Source organism: Cydia pomonella, chromosome 11, assembly GCF_033807575.1.
Source record: "Cydia pomonella isolate Wapato2018A chromosome 11, ilCydPomo1, whole genome shotgun sequence".
Lineage (NCBI taxonomy): Eukaryota > Metazoa > Arthropoda > Insecta > Lepidoptera > Tortricidae > Cydia > Cydia pomonella.
Window position 1 is genome coordinate 5,495,223 of NC_084713.1, and position 19,337 is coordinate 5,514,559.

The 19,337-nt window shown below is 35.1% G+C and overlaps 1 protein-coding gene and 1 non-coding gene across 6 annotated transcripts in view; both read right to left on the minus strand.

Annotated features, from left to right (window-relative positions):
- Positions 1-4,113: 4,113 nt before the first annotated feature.
- Trnae-uuc (transfer RNA glutamic acid (anticodon UUC)) lies at positions 4,114-4,185 on the minus strand. The gene has a single exon. It is a non-coding gene; the product is annotated as a tRNA-Glu (tRNA).
- A 2,144-nt stretch (positions 4,186-6,329) lies between these two features.
- Positions 6,330-19,337, minus strand: part of LOC133522685 (diuretic hormone class 2) — a 121,044-nt gene continuing 108,036 nt past the window's right edge. For 2 of the 5 annotated variants that reach the window (XM_061858085.1, XM_061858087.1), the window contains exons 2-6: positions 9,939-10,022; positions 8,975-9,079; positions 8,259-8,279; positions 8,144-8,164; positions 6,330-6,767 (exon numbers count right to left, since the gene is read on the minus strand). In XM_061858085.1, coding sequence (XP_061714069.1) covers positions 6,638-6,767; positions 8,144-8,164; positions 8,259-8,279; positions 8,975-9,079; positions 9,939-10,021 — 360 coding nt within the window. In that variant the 5' untranslated portion in view covers position 10,022 and the 3' untranslated portion in view covers positions 6,330-6,637. The remainder of the gene's footprint in view (positions 6,768-8,143; positions 8,165-8,258; positions 8,280-8,974; positions 9,080-9,938; positions 10,023-19,337) is intronic. The other 3 variants (XM_061858089.1, XM_061858088.1, XM_061858090.1) reach the window with 3 other exon arrangements.

Here is a 19,337-nt window from a genome sequence, read left to right on the forward strand (position 1 = left end):
AAAACCCAGTGATAGCGGTACCAATCACTATTCAGGAACTGAACTCGTGTATTAAATCGAAAGATACTGCCCCTGGTTGTGATGAAATTTCATACTCCATGATTAAAAAACTCCCTAGAAATGGCAAGACAATACTATTAAATTTATATAACCAATTTTTAATTTTAGGATTTGTGCCTAGTCAATGGAAGGAAATTCGTATTATCCCAATTCCTAAACCGGGAAGAGATCCAAATTCGATCTCAGCTATGCGGCCTATATCTTTAATTTCATGCGTATGCAAAATATTTCATTCAATTCTTAATAAACGATTAGAGTGGTATTTAGAAAAAAACAAAATGTTTTCAGAAGAAACAGTTGGTTTCAGAAAGACGAGATCATGTCTTGATAGCTTGGCCCGATTGGTTACTGAAATACAGATAGGTTTAGCGAAAAATATGTTCACTTTGGGATGCTTTATAGATATCGATAATGCCTATAATAATATTGATGTAGTTAGCCTACTGCGCAATTTGGACCGCCTAGACATTAGTTCAAAAATTTCAAAATATCTTTGGAACTTTTTAAAGGAAAGGACTCTTACAATTAAAGCGGATAGTGGAGTAATTTTGAGCCGAAAAACTGACCGTGGACTGGCTCAAGGGGATCCCTTGTCCCCATTGTTATTCAATGTTGCCACGATATTTATCCGGGATCAGATCCATAGGGTTTCCATTAGTCAGTATGCGGATGATTATGTATTATACTTTACAAGTAAGAACATTGGAGAAGCTAAAATGGAGTTGCAAAATTCCTTGCAGATTTTTCATGAATGTTTAAGTAACTTGGGCCTAAATATTTCAATCAACAAATCTAAATTATGTATTTTCAAAAGAGGTCCATGTCGAGATATTGTCCAGTTGAGTTTAAATGAGGTCAATTTAGAAATAGTAGAAACTGTAAAGTATCTTGGTGTCTGGTTGGATCGTTCTCTTACGTGGATTAAACACATAAATGAAGTAACTCAAAAAGTTCAGAAATTTCTCAATATTTTCAAAGTATTGGTTGGCCCTAGATGGGGAGTGCACCCTAAACATTTGAGAAGATTGTACATAGCAATCATACGTAGTAGAATAGATTACGCATCTTTTTTATATGATCAGAGTTATACTAAACATCTATATAAATTAGACAAGGTCCAAAATCAAGCTTTACGTACCATTGGCGGTTTTATTAAGTCGACGCCCATTCATGTGATGGAAAATGAACTTTCTTTGCCTCCACTACAAGTACGTCGTTTTTTTTTGGGAGGAAAATTTTGGCTTAAATCTAGATCACTAAATAGTAATAATAATATTAAATTATTACAAGAGTTATCTGAAGTAAGTTCATCTTATAAGCGATTCCGAAAAAAAACCCCACTGTTAGCTTCAATTCACAATTCATTCAAATCCGTCTCTGTCCAATCTAGTAGACAATTAGAAATGTTTTCATTACCATTATGGGTTAACAGAGTAGATCTTACAGAAATAGTTAAATTTAATATAAATACAGCGGATGAACCAAAGCGCAGCTATAACCAGACAACTAAACTGTCAATTATTCAGTTTATTAGCAATAGTTATCATAACTACTACCAACTATTCACCGACGGTTCTAAGGAAGAAGATGCAATGGGCGCCGCATTTTATGACCCTCAGTGTGAAACACATTTAGAATTGAAAATAGCGTCGGACTTATCCATCATGCACGGGGAGCTAGTAGCCATTGCAGAGGCAATATCTTATATTAAAACAATAGATTTAGATAAATTTGTGATTTTTACAGACTCTAAAAGCGCATTACAACATCTGGCTCGCTGTACCTCGAGTTATCGAGGACTGCCGATTGCCTATAGTATACTTAAAAGCATTTATAATCTGGAATCTATGGGAAAATCACTGACTCTGCAGTGGATTCCGTCGCATATAGGAATTACCGGAAACGAAAAAGTAGATTGGTTTGCTAAACAAGCCTGTCATAGTGATACCATATGTAACATTTTACCTTTCTTTTCAGAGTGTATTAAATTAGTTAAAAAACAATGTCGCCAATTATGGAAAGAGTACTTTGATGAAAGGTCAAAAGAAAAAGGTATTTGGTACAGAACGATCCAACCTGAACTTATAAATACACCATGGATAGATTGCTCGCTTAGTCGGCAAGAAATTGTAACAGCTCTAAGAATACGTTCGGGGCACATTCCACTAAATAAGTTTGGTTTCATGATGCGTAAAGTTGCCACACCATTATGTTCAGAGTGCAATATGATTGAGGACGTGTACCACATATTAGTGGAATGTGTGCGGAACGAGTCCTTTAGGAACCAACTGAAAATAGCCCATAATACTTTTCACAATGTCGGTGGCTGTAATAGTGCCTTGGCTTTTCCATTGTCGGACGAGGCCAGAGCACTGTTCAGACTCGTAAATATAGGTCTTAGTAAGCGTCAATGAGTGTTATTGTATGTTGATTATATGGAGCGACATAATCGCTAAGCGATAAAGCTCTCTAATAAAGATTAAAAAAAAAAAAAAAAAAAAAATGCCCTTGCCGGGATTCGAACCCAGGGCCATCGGCTTTATAGGCAGGGTCACTACCCACTAGGCCAGACCGGTCTTCAAAGAAACAAAGTTATGGTCCTTTTGCTTGGAAACGACACATTTGTTCCTGGGTCATGGGTGTTTACTTTGTATATAAGTAATGATATTATATCGTTGTTGATTACTTATTATTTATTTATTATTATTAAGAAATACATTTTTAACCACACAAACTCGTAAATGCTCTCTTGCTTGTTTAAAAAAGCGGCCAAGTGCGAGTCGGACTCGCCCATGAAGGGTTCCGTACCATTTATGACGTATTAAAAAAACTACTTACTAGATCTCGTTCAAATCAATTTTCGGTGGAAGTTTGCATGGCAATGTATATCATATATATTTTTTTAGATTTTTCATTCTGTTATTTTAGAAGTTACGGGGGGACACACACACACACACATTTTACCACTTTGGAAGTGTCTCTCGCGCAAATTATTCAGTTTAGAAAAAAAATGATATTAGAAACCTCAATATCATTTTTAAAGACCTATCCATAGATACCCCACACGTATGGGTTTGATGAAAAAAGATTTTTTGAGTTTCAGTTCGAAGTATGGGGAACCCCCAAAATTTATTGTTTTTTTTTCTATTTTTGTGTAAACATCTTAATGCGGTTCATAGAATACATCTACCTACCAAGTTTGAACAGTATAGCTCTTATAGTTTCGGAAAAAAGTGGCTGTGACATAATCGGACAGACAGACGGACATGACGAATCTATAAGGGTTCCGTTTTTTGCCATTTGGCTACGGAACCATAAAAACTGAAGAGAAATTTGCATTTACTTCACAAGACTGGCAAATAATTTGATGCAGATTTCGAGTTGTTCCCTTATGTTGGCTGGTAGACTTGACTCTTGAATGATGATTAGGAATGATAAATATTTAACAACGTTTTTAAAAATGTAATAACTAAACTATTTATAGTCTCAAAAAATATCGACCAGCTAAAGAAAGGAATTTCGTACATCGAACTGCCTGTTTCTATCTCTCTAATAGGTATAAGTAACGTTTCTAGCTTTCTGCAAGGTTAATTCATCAAAATCGGTTCAGTATCTAGATTATCCTTGAAGGTATCAGCGCAAAGTATTTCTGCAATTTTCATGTTTCTCTTTAGTAAAAAAGAATTAGAAAAATACAAATTTCGTGATGTTTTGAGTTTTCATAATAATGTTATAACATATTAATATGCGAATTTTCTGTTAGGACTATTTTATACATATATTATGTAACTAAGGTTATTTTTAAAATAGCTTACATGCTCAAAACAATTTACTTGAAGCTAAATCTTTATTTTATAGATATAAACTCATTTTTACACTTGACAAAACTCTAAAATCGGTAACCAGTTCTATGACTGAAAGACTCGGTGTACTCACGAACAAAACAACCAGCAAATCTTTTAAGCGTCGTCATGCCTCGTGATTGTTACCAAAAATCCAAAAACATCCACTGCGCCACAAAATTCAATGTTATCAGCAAAAATTATAAAAGCTTTCCCGTACCGGGAATCGAACCCGAGCCTCCTGGGTGAAAGCCAGGTATCCTAGCCACTAGACCATACGGGATATTGGAAACGAAGCCGAAATTTAACTATATATTCTCAAAACTCGTAATTATAATAACTTTTTGACTGTTTTTTTATGCCAAATGGTGATAATTAGTCTTGAAGACTATTAAAATATTGCTTTACTTCACAAAAGACTTATTACCGATTAGCTGCCATTATTACTATAATAGCCAGGGGAATTATTACATGCCTTTAGCGACACCTAGTGAAAAGGAAGGTCATTCGGTAGAACGATGCGAAAGAAACGAGAGAGTGCAGCCAAAAAGAAAATAGTGTCATAATAGTTTAATAGATGGCGCTGTACTTAACTATTGTTTTGTGTCACAAAATAGAAACTTAATAGCTCTTTCAGTAATGTTGAACTCGTGCTGTAGATGGCGTTGACGTTTCTAACATTATTTATAACAATTAAAGGCTGGAGTTAATGAACCTACTTTTATACTAGTGTCTATATAATTTCATAGATGGCGCTTTCATGAAAATAGCGTAAAATGGTTTATGTCTATTGATTGATTGACTTTATTGACTTAAGTAATATGATTCTAGTGACTGAATATTATTTTTACCAACATCATTTTCTAGCGTTGCACGTTGTCTCGACTACTTTGCCACAGCTTCTGGGAGCCTGTAGTACGTTTGGCAGTACCTATTAGGTATAATACTTATTGTTTATTTAATAGGTTTGATGTACTGAGTAGATTTTTTTCCAAATAAGGTTTTTCAGAAGTACCTATGTAATCTGCTGTACTATAATGACATTTTATGCTTTGGGGTAGAAAAAAAAACACCGTTGAATGCATCAAAGATATTGTTAATGTATAGCCTTATATTTTAATATTGCGTATAATTTGTCAGAGAATAATGCAAACACAGCAACGTTAATATGAATATCTCTTTATTTTTAACAATAAACTCTAGACAGGAGGTATTTTATCACTTATTTTATTTAACTATCTAACTATTTACTAAATAATTTGCCACGTACATTCAGAGAGATAGAATTACTTCTTACATTATGGGTAGATAAGTAAGTATGTAGGTAAAGGAACGGGTAAGATACGTTATTATAGGTACTCTTATTTATAATTAAAACAAACTTGGAAGGAAATTCAATGACTAGAACGTTTAATACTGTTTTTTTACCAGATCATAATTCTTATAAATTAAACCAAGTAATTTAATTTCTACAAACCAATGTTGCGTTGGCACACATTTAGAGATGGACCAATGACAAAGTGGAACTGTCATTACATCAATTTTCTATGAAAATAAACAAAGTCGGTGCAACTTGGTCTGATGCAAGGGCAACGCACAAATTATTCATATGAAATCGATATCATATTTTATGCTCAATAAATTAAAACAACAATATTCTAGGATTCTTTCATGTACCCTATATACAATGAAAGGGTTTTATACTCAGTTAAAATCTACACCGTCGGATTCTAATTATCGATATTCTAACAAACAGGAACATAGAACAAAATGGTATGAAACAATTGCAAAGGTATTAAATGTATAAAGGCCAATAAAGGTTATTTATGCACGTTTGATAACTCTAACATACAAAGCTTTGTGCATTTATTGCGTCACATTTTCATAGTAATATAAATATTTTATAGGATATCAACGATACTATAGATAAAGTGATATCTACAAAGATGATTTTCAATGTTTTACCAGCCATTTTACAGTGAAAAAGTTATGGAAAGGCCTAGGATATATACTGTTATATAGATAGGAATTTCGATCGGATATAGTTTTAAGACCCCGTGTGACAACTTTACTAAAATAGTTATAATAATGTTTGTTATGGATGTCATAAAAAGTGGTAACATGACATTTGGTACTATTGTTATGACACCCAAAACACCATTAGGAGTACAGTACAAAATAATGTTAAATTGACAAAAATTACAATGATTATGAAATTGAATAGCTTTAATTGAATACATAATCATGAACAAAAATATTACGGAATCTTACTTAAGTAATACATCAGATAAATATAAAATTAATATAAAGTAGGTGAAAATAGGCAAATCTAAATTCTAGATCAACAGTAACATTCTAAAATAAACAACTAAGATTAGTAAATTCAATAACATGATTTGATAGTATCCAAAAAAATAAAGAATGACATATTCGTCGCGTCTGTCATCCCGATATATTTTTATTTCTTAGGTGCATCAATACCCCAGTTAACTTTTGGAGTAACTGTAAAGCAACCCCGTGTAACACTTATAACAGTAAGTAACTATGTAAGGTACCTAATAGTATTGTGTTGCTCCACAAAAGTAAACTGCGGTGTGAATGTACCTTTCAACTCCTTTTATTAATTGGCACATAATTTGGCTATGGTCTCAGAGGAATTAAATTAAAATTTGTAGACTAGGTAAACAAGCAGCGCGTCACACGAGGTCTTCCGTAGCGGGCCTCTAGGCCTCCGTCTAGTGCGCGTCTCGCCGCCTCCGGCCAGGGCCGCCCTCGTAGTTGGCCGCCGCGAGGCCGAGCAGGTGCTTGGCTTGCATGGCGCCGGAGTAGCCGCGGCTGAGACCCAGGTCTATGGCGCGTTTCTCGCTGGAAAATTTAATGGTTTTGATAAAAATGAGATTGTCATTGACATTGAGATTGAAATAGTCGTTAGTGACCCTGCCTACGAAGCAGGAGGACCGGGGTTCGAAACCCGGTAGGCATTTTTGTGTGTTTATATTTGGTCCTGCGGTATGGATGTTTTTTGTCTATCTAAGTATGTATTTACTCGTATTCTATAGGCAGAATAGGCCGAAGAAACGGTTGAACTATATAGTGAACACCAATGCTGTTAATACTACAATATGCATAAAGTGTATCTAACTTCTTATGAATTTTTCATTTTAAGTTTTATATGTATTATGTTGTTGTGTTTGTACCAATCTACCCATACTTTATTTTTTTACGATAATAATTTAAAAAGTTATTATCTAATATCTGTTATCTATACCAAAGCTAAATCTGTAAATGTAATGAATAAATTTTTTCTAAACATTAAAAGCAAAATATAATGATAATTGAGCCAAAGGAAAATATAATACTTAAAGGAAAAGTACAAAATAAAAACCTTAACACAATATCAGTGAAAGCGAAGAATTATTTTAAGCCCGTATTTACATATACAACTTTTCCCTAACACGACATTAGCAATGTTAAATGTTCCGACATAGTTGACGAAACAAAAATACCTACCGCAGAATTTTACAAACTTTTAGAAAATGTTGTGTTCCACTCAGAAAATTGTTCGCTTAGCGGTATATTTTTGAAAAAGATTCATCCAGTTTCTACGATTACATACAGGTTTAATCATAAGAGTTAGCGCGAAATTTAGGAACTGATTTGTCAAAATACAAATACAAAATCTGCTTCAAAGATTAACCTTTTAAATATGAGCTCATGTATAACTTGGTATAACGTAAGTATACATTACTTGTGCTACTCGTATACAACAAATCATCTTTTTGTATCTTGTCTCCAAATATTTTTCTTACCTTGTCTAAAGAAAACAAAAAGACTTGAATTATGAGTGAAGTTTATCTTTATCATACGAAAACAGGACGTGGGTTATTTTTCTTTAAAAATGTCCAAGATATGCTCGGCGACTGATGTCTGATGAGCTGATGTCTTTTTCACGCTATTTGTGAGTGTGCTATTGTGTATTGCAACACGCTCATAGTGAGTGTGTAATAGTGTGTGTGTGTGTATGTGGGCAACTTTAAAGATAATATCAAAGTAGCATTTAAAGTAAATTCTACACCCAAATTGCAAGTTCTTTCATATATGCAAATTAAAATAAATTAAACTTCGTTGTATAAAACGCAGTATGCTTAAATTATCATGCAAATATGCAAGCGCTATTAAAATAATCAATTATTCATGCTCAAAAATATAACAACATTCATAATTTCCATGACACAACGTACCTAGTAATGTCATCTTTATAACTGTGGAAAAATAAAAATATGTCAAACTGATACTTAAGAGATAAGATACATGCACTAAAATGTACAATAATATTCATTCGCTTTCAAGACGTACCTAGTAATGTCGTCTTTGAAGCTGTGGACAGACGGAAACCGGTCAAAATATGAAAACATTGGTCAAGATTACTTGAACCAGGTCAATATGAACAATTTTCAAATATTTTTATTGTAAACACCACTATAACAAATAAGTATTAACTTCAAGCTCTTAATTTCGTTTCTCAATGGTCTACCATAAGTATTTATTAACCATCAGCTGATTTAATAAAAAAAAATATTACGGCGGGTATTGGCTTAGTAACAAATTAAAAAGACTAGCCTAAAATTTCTAAATGAGACTTGATTTAAGTAATCTTTAAATTATCTGGAACGTAAAAAATTTGCTTTGCCAATCATTTCAATTAAAGATGAATACGATAAATTTTGAAAACACATGACATGACGAAGAATAGTCATGCAAAAATGTATAGACGAATATTGTGTCCATTGCAGGAAATGTTGTCTGTACAGTACCGCACAGCATAAAGTATAGTCAAAGAATTTAATTCCCTATCCAGTTCGTCGCGATGCATTACGGTCCAAAATTGCGTCATGTCAAAGCAACGTCATGCTCTAGTTAGCTCTTATAGTGACAGATTGCTGTATATATATTGAACCTTAGGTGAAATGGAAATTAAAGTCCTTGACAGTATTGTATGCTGACGATATGTTATATAGATCACATAAATGGCTTTCTTCACGATGATATTGTTATGGATGAAAGGAACTTACTTCTCCATTTTGCGTTCCATCTGGATGAGGTTTCCGAGGCGGTTCAGCATGTCCATGATCTCCTCAGGGTCGTAGGGTCCGTCGTTGCGGTAGTAGTTGTTTTGACTGTAAAACATCGAGAAATAAATTACTTAATCGTATTGGGAAAAATAAGTACTTACAACATTAGTCAGCTTTTAGGATATATGACCTAAACAAGCATACGAATCGCCTGATGATAAGCAACTACTGTCACCCACGGACGTTTACGACCACAGAGGGGTTGCTAGTGCTTTGCCGGCCTTGAAGATGGATGGATGGAAGAGTTAAGCTAGAAAGAATCATAGCAAGTCATTCGAAAAGGTAAATAAACGAGGCGGGACATTTTAGACTTCAGAAATGAGTTAGAATTAATTATTGGTGCGTCTCCAATTAATCAAATCAACTTAAAATTGAGATCAATTTTCGACACTTCATATATTTAGTACTTAATATTTCGTGAGACAATGGCCATTTCAGGAGATGCACTGTCTCATCAGTTGTCGTGTGAATGTGATCACTATCTTAAAATACTCTCGGTGTCTTTTCGAAATACTGCCGTTTACGTTTGAAATAAGGAATTTAATGGCAAACCCGGATTTAGAGTCTAGACACTTGGTATGGCTCATAGAATTTAGGGGAGCCCCCTTCTCCATCTCAAAACCATTGCTAGGTTTGCCTGGCTCCGAGGCTCGGGTCTTGTAGGTCTAGGCAAAAATTCGACTGTGTTTAATGGGCGCTTTTATACTTTATCGTGCCAATGGTAACGGTAAATCGTGATCGTTATCGTCCACATTGGAGAAATGACCATCCAGAAAACGTCAGGAATTTAAGAGCGATGTCCGGCATTTTGTCAAGATACCCAAATTTTCACACGAAAACCCTACTCGCAGTTCGCCCGACGTTCTATATTGATACTCATATGACAAAGAGGATCAAATACCACTACCTGGGGTAAGACGCCGCCGGCACCGCCAGGAGCAGCCCCACCAGCGCGCAGCTCGCCAGGACGCAGCTTGCTCGAACCATTCTGGAACGAACAATAAAGGAAGTTAATAATAAAGCACAAGTTATCTATAAAATAGATAGTAAACATGACATTTCAATCCGTTTTCGTGGTGGTTTTCATGGTAGTTGATTAGAATGTTTGCTTAAAAAAACTAAAATTAATAATTAGAATGTAACTAAATACCTAGTTACTTAATACATCGGGGTTTTTGGTGCGGGAATGTTTTCGTGTATTTATAACTTTGTTTATTGTAAAATAATTACAAAAATATGAATTAAAAATGGGCCAAATGGGCTTAGAAATGTTAAAATAAATAGTCTCGGTTTCTACAGTTTTTAATACCCAAAAAATGGGTATTAAGTAAACTAGTGTAAAACATTCCCGCACCAAAAACCCCGATGTATGTTAATAAATAGTAAATGTACGGCGAGCTGCAAAATTGCATAGACATATTCAATTTAATGTATGTAAAATCGCAAAAATGCACAAATAAAGATGTTTATCATAAGATATTATTTCTTAAAAAAAAACTGTAGAGTTCATGTCACACTATTAATAAGCTCTTGGTATGATTATAAACTGTTCTAGTGCAAAGATTTCATCCCATAATAACAGGGTGCCTAGTCAACGTGCCAATAAATTATGTATGGAATTCATACATATAGAGGTAGTGACCATGTAGGTACTATTGTATCTGGGTATAAAATAAGAGCATAAAACAACCCATATATGTCGAAGACCAATTGGTTATTTATGCTAATTTATATGTTCTGCTGTTCACTGATTGCGAGGAAAATATACGGAGATATTATGTATCTAAATGTTATTTATGGTATTTAAATTCAGGACTAAATAATTTACATACTGCCCTGGTTGTATGGCAGACTTTGGTCTCTATTGGATATTAATAAATTATTTTATTTTATGCACTAGATCAAAACCGGAAACAGTCGAAAAGGCAGAAAAAGAGAGCGGATCCCAGGTAATGAGAAAAGGCAAAAGATTCACTAGATCATTTGCCAATTCATGCCATATTCTGCAGCAAGTTATTTTATGCTGCCTACGCACGACATAAAAACGAACTTTACGAGCATGAGATGAGAAAAGTCAATTAAGTACTGCACTTTCAAGTTGAAAGGTTACGAATATAAAATTTCCTAAAGTCCGGTTCAGCATTAACAACTTGCTAAGGTTTTGATGCGACCTTGAAGATCGCAGAGGCTGATTGGGTCGTGCGAATCGAAGTGATAGTCGTGCGTTATTGTTTCGTGTCATAACCTTTAATAACGTGACAATACTACTCGTAGTCAAGGCACGCGTCTTCGTGAATGACACGATTTATAGATGCACGCCAATCACCAAGACGCTCGTCAAGCTTGTATCAATTCAGTTCAAACCAGTATCAAAAAAGTTAAATTTGAATTGGGCTCTAGGGCAAACAGGAAATCAAAAAGATCAATAGACAAGTCCATCAAACAAGAACACTTGGCTCAGCAAGCCTTTTGTTTTGACGGAATTGTGAGTTAGAAGTTGTATTGTTTTTGTTCCTGAAACATAAGAGCCTAATTTTGTATTGGATTAAAATATAATCTTAAAGAAAATTCCAAATTCCACGTTTGCTATTAAAATTTGGAAACTCAAATAAGAACTTCAATCTTTGGTTGATAATACACAATCTTTGTATCACCCTGTAACCTTTTGGAATCTTAATTTCACTTCGGAATCCTAAAACACTCCAGTATAATATCTAGCTGACGATACAATATTTGCTATTAAAATTAAAAAGTCCAATAAGAACCACAGTCAATTTAGTGGGTATTATAATTTATTGGAATAACATATACAATTTTATAGACAAGTTAATAAAAAAATATATATATAAGTAATACAATTAACTAAACTAAAACTACTATATAAAACTAAAAATCTAAATCTAAAATGGGCCCCCGTGGCAAGGTACCGAGGATGCTGGCAGCATTTCCTCGCTGGATCGCTATGCTCAAGCGTTGGGCGAGGAAGCTGCCAGCTCTCTTATCCCCGGTCCTATCCACCAGCCGTTTCGCCAATTGCCGGTATAGGCCCTGTGCTGCGGGGCCCCACGGACCAAGAGTCTCGACTCCAAATGCAACAAAGTTGTAGTTGGTGTCGAGACTCCCGTATTTGCGCTTTTTGAGGGCATCTGCCGCTTCCGCCGCCGCGCCGGCTTTGTGTGTAGTACCGTGGAGGTGAGAAGGTGCCAGCGTGTCAACACAAACCTGTAAGAACCTGTATTTTACTTTGATACTTTATTGCTATGACACAGAACAAACCATCCATGTCCGTTTTTTAGTATTAGAAAGAAAAACACTTTTGAATAATAATCATATCATATATGATAATTTAAAATGTAATACTTTTTTTAGTAATTTTTCATTAGTACTTTCTGATTTTTAAAAAGCGTTTTTTCGATAAAAAAGACATGTCTAAAATTGCCTTTTTTCTAATGCTAAGAAAAACGAACTGTAAGAAAAAAAAAATCATTATTTTTAGTGTCATTATTACATTTCACTTGTAGGGGGAGGGAGGGGGTCAATAAAATGTGATAAGTTGTGATACGGGGGAGGGGGGAGTCACAAACTTTGTGACGTCACTTTAACTTCATCAGTAACCCAGTTTTTTTTTGTTCGCTGTGCACTTAAATAACGAGTTTTTGGAACGATATTTATTTTTATTCGTTTAATTTTACATATTTCCTAATCGGTTTTGTGTTATAAAATTCTAATCCGATTTCGTTGAAAACAAAATTGCTAAAAATGTGACGTCACACCAGGGGGAGAGGGGTTTGCCAAATGTGACCAAGCGTGATAAGGAGGGGGGAGGGGTCAGAAAACCTCGAAATTCGTGTGATGTATTAATGGACGTCATGCTCTACGAGCACACATAAAAGTTACTACTGTACAACGACACTTGACTTGACATTGACAAAATCATCATAGGTTTGATGGAGGCCATATTGCAAAAGAAGAAGAAGAGTTATATTGGTCTGACTCTATTTACGTCACAAACAATCCTCAGTGCAGTCCAATAACTTGATTGTGGTGGCTCTTAGCCGGTCCCTAATGCCTTCAGATTGACTGGACGGTAACCACTAGCCGCAGTTGCATTGTTCGGTTTAAATTTAAATCGGCAAATTAATCTTAGTGGTGTGTGTTAGTGTAGATTGAAATCTTAGTGCTATCTATCCATCTATAATGAGAATGACGCCTACGCTTAAATATAATTGAAGTGTGCAAAATATAGGTATATGACAGGACATAGATTTACCATTATTCATAAAACTTTAGGAGCCAGCGGTGGCAGCATGGTTCCATTTTTATCGCTTGTCACTATGCCCGTCACTTTTGCTCTTACATACTTGTTAGAACGTGACAGGCATGGTGACAAATGATAAAGCGCCGACCATATTAGCCCTACTGAATTAGTTAAATTATGTTTTATCCCTTTCTTACAAATACATAGGTCAAAATGACAAATAAAGACAAATGATTCATAGCTAATTCAGGCTTATAACGCGTTTATAAATAACGCCATTTGTATTTTCTATAGACGAGCCATTCGGGTGCGCCCGTCGGGGACAGAACATATAGCAATACGTGAATGCAACGAAAAGAAAAAAAAAAACAACCGGAACATCTCTGACAACACACCAAAAACAGCCTACGTAATTTGGCCGGGTTCATTGTTTACCGCCACAAAAATGGTGGGCAATAAAAAACGTCTACGTCACTTGGAACGTTTTAGAAGTAGGCAGAAAGGAAAAGCGAGACTATGACAAAGACAATATCTAGCGCTTTTTTCTGCTGCTTCTACTGAAAGTTCCATAAGACTATCCCGTTCGATCATTTCCCCCCCACCTCCAATTAAATAGTATATTTATAGTATATTAAAAATAGGATTTACCAAAACGTAAGGTTAGCGGACTGGAAAATGCGAAAAGCTGTATTCACGAACAATTTTTTAAAATAATCGTTCTTAAGTATGTAACTGTTCGTCGGCGTTTTGGACTTAATTTCGGATTACGCAATATCCGTCAGTGTCCAAGCACAAATTTAATCAAACAATGGATAGTCAGATTTAAGGCTACTGGACTAAAATCACGACGTCAAGGACGTGCACGGTGAAACAATGAAAGAATCGAACGGGTGAGAGCGTCTGTGAGAGCCATTGCATCCGGATGTAAGGGCCAACACACGTACCCACGATACGACGTCGTCTTACGTTGAGCGTCGTGCAACGTTACGGCGTTGTATCGTGGGGCCAACACACATACCCACGATTCGACGTCGTCTTACGTTGAGCGTCGTGACGAGCTACGGCTTTGGGGTTGTCTCGAACAACTTTACGACGCATACAAAAAAGTAAAACTTGTTTTATTATTTTAAATTCTAAATATAGGTACCTACTTTTTATTTCAAAACGCAAAATTTGATTAATTATACAATTTTTAGTTACATCATATAATAATATATACCTACAGGACTCGCACTTGGCCGGTTTTTGACTTTGTTTTGTCTGTTTTGTGTAAATTTGTTTATTTGCAATAAAGTGACATACATAATATACGATACATAAAATACTTGTATAGTTTATTGCTCCATAATAACACACAACAACATGTTAATATTTATTTTTATACTATTTTATTTTTCTAAGTATGTGTTGTGCTTTGTAATATAATGGTCTCATGAATTTATATATTTTTTGATGCATTTTTCATTGGCCCCCCTGTATTTCAGGGTCATATAAATTTTATAGTACGGTTAACTCGTTCGCGAATTTCCTGTAGACATAGCATAGTTAAGGAAATCTAAAACTAATTATAAACTACACCCGTACAGGCGGGATTAATTTATTCAGTACTTTAGACTCAAATAAGAAAAACGGGATACATATACACCAGAGTCTTAAACTTTTATAATATTATCCAAAGAAGTGACCTTTTTATTACAAGCTTTTATTTAACTTGCCCTGTTAGTATGTACGAGACAAATGTGGCAAGTTAAATTGGACCCACTTCCCGGTTTCCGATGAAGCTGAAAATTTGCATACATATGTAAGTCGGGTGACAATGCAATATTATGGTACCATCAAGCTGATCTGATGATGGAGACAGGAGGTAGCCATAAAACAACGCAACCTAATTGTGTTTGGGGTTTTTAGAATTGTCTCGATGAATATTAGTTGTCTGTGGAAAAAAAGTACAGTCAGCAATAAAAGCTTGTACCAAAAATGAATATTTGCCAAAAACTTATTCTAAAATGTGTTTGTCCCTTAAAGCACAAAACTAAAATAAATAACTGCATAAGATACGAGTAACAGACTCTCAATTTTAAAAACGCCTCTCCTCAGATATCCAATTATTAAGCTATCTATCTCATTTCCATTTTCGCATCTACCTTGGTCGGCGATAGGTAGAAAGCTTAAATAAACTTGCCTTTTTTCTCCTCAAATATAAACACGAAGCTAAAACCTAAACTTTGCATATTACATTTAGGAATAAAAAAATAGTTCACATGGGACTAAAAAGTTATTTAGGTGCTCCTTAAAGATTCTGCTATCATAAGGTGCATACATTGAGTTTAGGTCCTTCTCCGGATGCAGCTGAGGACTGAGCGGACAACCGTGCTTGTCCGGGAATGCGGATAGTATTGTTATTTTAAATTATTGTTCACAATAAAAATAATCAGTGTTTTTGACCAAATCATAACTCTACGGATTACACTCACGTATTTTTAGTCACTCGCGCGACATGTTTCGGAGAACTTAGATCTCCTTTGTCAAGCACTAACAGTGCGAGCAGCGTTCACGACGGCCGTGCTTCGCGTACTGCTCCGCGCCTCGTCGCACCCTGCGCGCGCGCTTAGAGAACCGGTTGGGGGAGATCTTGCGCTGTCGTAGTAGGCGGGCATAGTGGTGTGGTGTTTGGGTTTGGGTCACCTAACACTTGTAGCGACAAACATGTCGCGCGAGTGACTAAAAATACGTGAGTGTAATCCGTAGAATTATTTTGATGTTAGTATGTCTTACGACAGTTTTTGTGGAAGGCAATTTGTAACATATTATTGCAGGTGACTGTAATAGAGAAAGGCCTCAAGATATATTTATATTTTTTATATAAAAAAATACGTTATAAAAAAACTGGCCACTGCATCTTAACTGGAGGAAATTATTCAGATCAAAAGACACCAAAATCGTAATGTTAATTTTATGAACAAAGCAAAGCAATTTAGAAAGCAGAACATAGCGGAACCGAATATGCGGTGATCGTATTTGTTTTTGTACTAAAAGTGTATATTCCGGGTCAGATTTTATCTGACTTGATAAAAGGTAGTTATGGAAGTAAGATTTTCTTTGTTTGGCATACGCTTGGCTTAGTTTTAGCAAATGCAGTTGTAACCATTGTGCATAAAGATTGTATAATTATACTCGAGAATTTGGGACGTCATTTATTAGTAACCGCATCAAAATTCTTTTAGTTGTCTTGTTTCTGACCACTCAGTCACGCTTATAATTTTGTTTTATCAAATAAATAAAAAAGTTGAGTGCTATTGCGTGTCGTTCTACCTGCAGATTATAAATCTCGTGAGAAAAAATAAAAACTAAATATCACCCCATGCAAAAAACCCCACTCCGTCAAATTTTTTGCGAACACAATACAAGACAACCGGAATAATTTTGACCCAACCAAGTGGGTCGTCCTTTATTTTCTGTATAGCGATAGGGTGCTACTCGTATTCATATTCTACATATTAATCTATTTAATAATTTTAAAGTATACGTAATATATACTATGTCTGGCAAGCAAAGTATGTCAGTAGCAATGTACAGCAAAGTGAAGTAGGGCAGCACTCAAAAAGCAGTATTGCGCTAAGAAAAGCAGCAATGTACATCGAACCAAAACATGTAATTATCATAACCTCAAATTTTACAAATATTTACGATCAACGACCGTGATTGTATATTGTAGGTACCTTGACTTTGCTTAAGTTCATGCATAAGCTTAATTAATATACTGGTATTTAATGGTAACAGCAGAAATTTCTCTTGAAATAGTAACGATTCAGAATGTAAATGATGATGAAAACATGATGGCTGTCATTCACTATCCACATTACGCAGGATTTTGAAATTATTCGAAAACAGTGTTGCTAACCCGCGATTTTTCAAGTTTGCCACCTTTTGCTACTGACAAGATTTGCTTGACCAAGTATATATACGTATAATTACCATAAATTCTGTCTTTTATGATTGTACCCCTTGGCCAAAGCAACTTAAATTAAGTATCTTTGCACGATTATTTTGCAATCGATGATAAACAACGTCCTTTTTATCAACGAACACTCGTTCCTGCAATCTGTGTCCCATCAGTCAATGACATCCTTGTATGTAATCCTGTATAGGATTATGGGTAGGTAAGGTATGGGCGTTCGCGTGTATGATTGGAAGCTGTTACTTCATAAGGCTTTTTATAATATAGGAGGCAAACAAGATAAATCGCCCGATTGTAAGGAATCACCGTGAACCATGGACACCTGCTATACCAGAGGCAGATGAATAGATAGAATACTCATTATTAGCACACCTCTGTGAAAGATACAGTTTAAAGAAAAACAAATGATTAGTGATAGGGGCAGACAATATGTGGTCTTATCGCTAAAGAAAAGAGATGTGTGTGTGTGTATTTTCTCGAAGGTTGTATCGGTTCGAAAATACCATGGGCATCAGTTACTACCGGCGAGCGATAGGGAGATGTCCAAATATGTAGATAAAACTCTACTAAATCTGACTGTAAATTCTTTTTACACATGTAACTCGATATAATAGATGACAAAAAAATCTAAACCATCGCATCTAAACCCGTTAGGGTGTTATAATTAATGCCAAACCCATCAGGTGTTGTAAGCATTTTCCTCGGATGGATTTCAAAAGCTTTTCCGTTTTAACCAACAGTTATTGGGTCGCAACATCCTATTCTTAACAAAGTATAGTCCAATACCTATGTTGAAACAAAGACAGTTTTCCTCACTACTAGAGCTCAATACAGTTGTACGAGTATAAACGGTTCAGGAATGGTAGTGGAACGTTCGAAAGTTCTAGCAATTACGAAGCATGTGTGAGGCGAGAAACTGTATTGGAGTTTTTACGTTTGTGGGAGAGTTTAACTAAGTTACATTACCAGTCATTAACAGGTCAGCTATTACAATGTTTGCCGGTACTTATATTTGATTTTGTAGAAATTTCCACAGTGACCACAAGCTAAACGGCATGAGTTCTAGCTGACAGAAGGGAATATTTATTTTTTCATCTCACTTGCTCGAAAAAGATCTTATTTCATGCAGGTGTACTGAAGGACAAAGGCCTAGGGAGCTATAACTTTTTTTTTAAATTATGTCACTAATTCTCATAAATCAAGTAGCGTAAAGTTTTACTTTAAAAATATTGCCGTTAATAATTTAATGTATGTTTATTTTTAAAAATATTTAATTTGATTAATTTAATAGCCGTTTAAAATACGTTTACTTAATTTTCAATCGTGGCTGAATACCGAATAGGTCTGTGCCTTCGATGCCTAACTGTCAACAAATGACAATATGGCGGACTAATGTTTGATATGTCACCGTGTTTAAGAATAATTCCGCTTAAAGTTTAGTTTTTTCTTCGCAAGTATGATGAAAAACATTGTGTGGAACTCTGGGGGTAAGAATGTTGCAAATTCGGGTCTAGAATTCCACCCTCGCTTCCAAAATTTCATTTACCCTCTCGTTGCACAATGTACTATTTCTAAAGGGTTTTTCTCCTTCTTTGCCATGTCATGCAGCCCAAATTACCAAATTATTTCTTCAGTTGTCTTAACGATTGATAACAGCAGTTTTATTATGAAGTAAACTTAAAAATACTCCCATACAAAAAGCGGTTATGAGTCGTAAAGACAACTGATGAAATAATAGGAAAAAACTAAACAATGGTATGATATAACAACAGAAAGCTCGTCTTTCTCCGTCCTTTGGAAACATGATCGCAAATCAATGTGGTCTCCTTAAAGGCCAGCGTGACTTTTATGCCAAGGTGATACAATATGTGTAAGGAATCGGTTGTCGGGGTTACTATTGGGGAAAGATTCTAAGAACTAGTAGTTTTGTACTATTTATTAAATATATATATTTATCATGAATATGAAATGTAGGTGTTTTAATTACTAATTATAAACTGAAATAGATGTCATAAACACCCCTCCGATAAAATTGTAATTTATGATCTCAGGTGGTCGGGCCTTTAATACATGTACTTATATCCTGA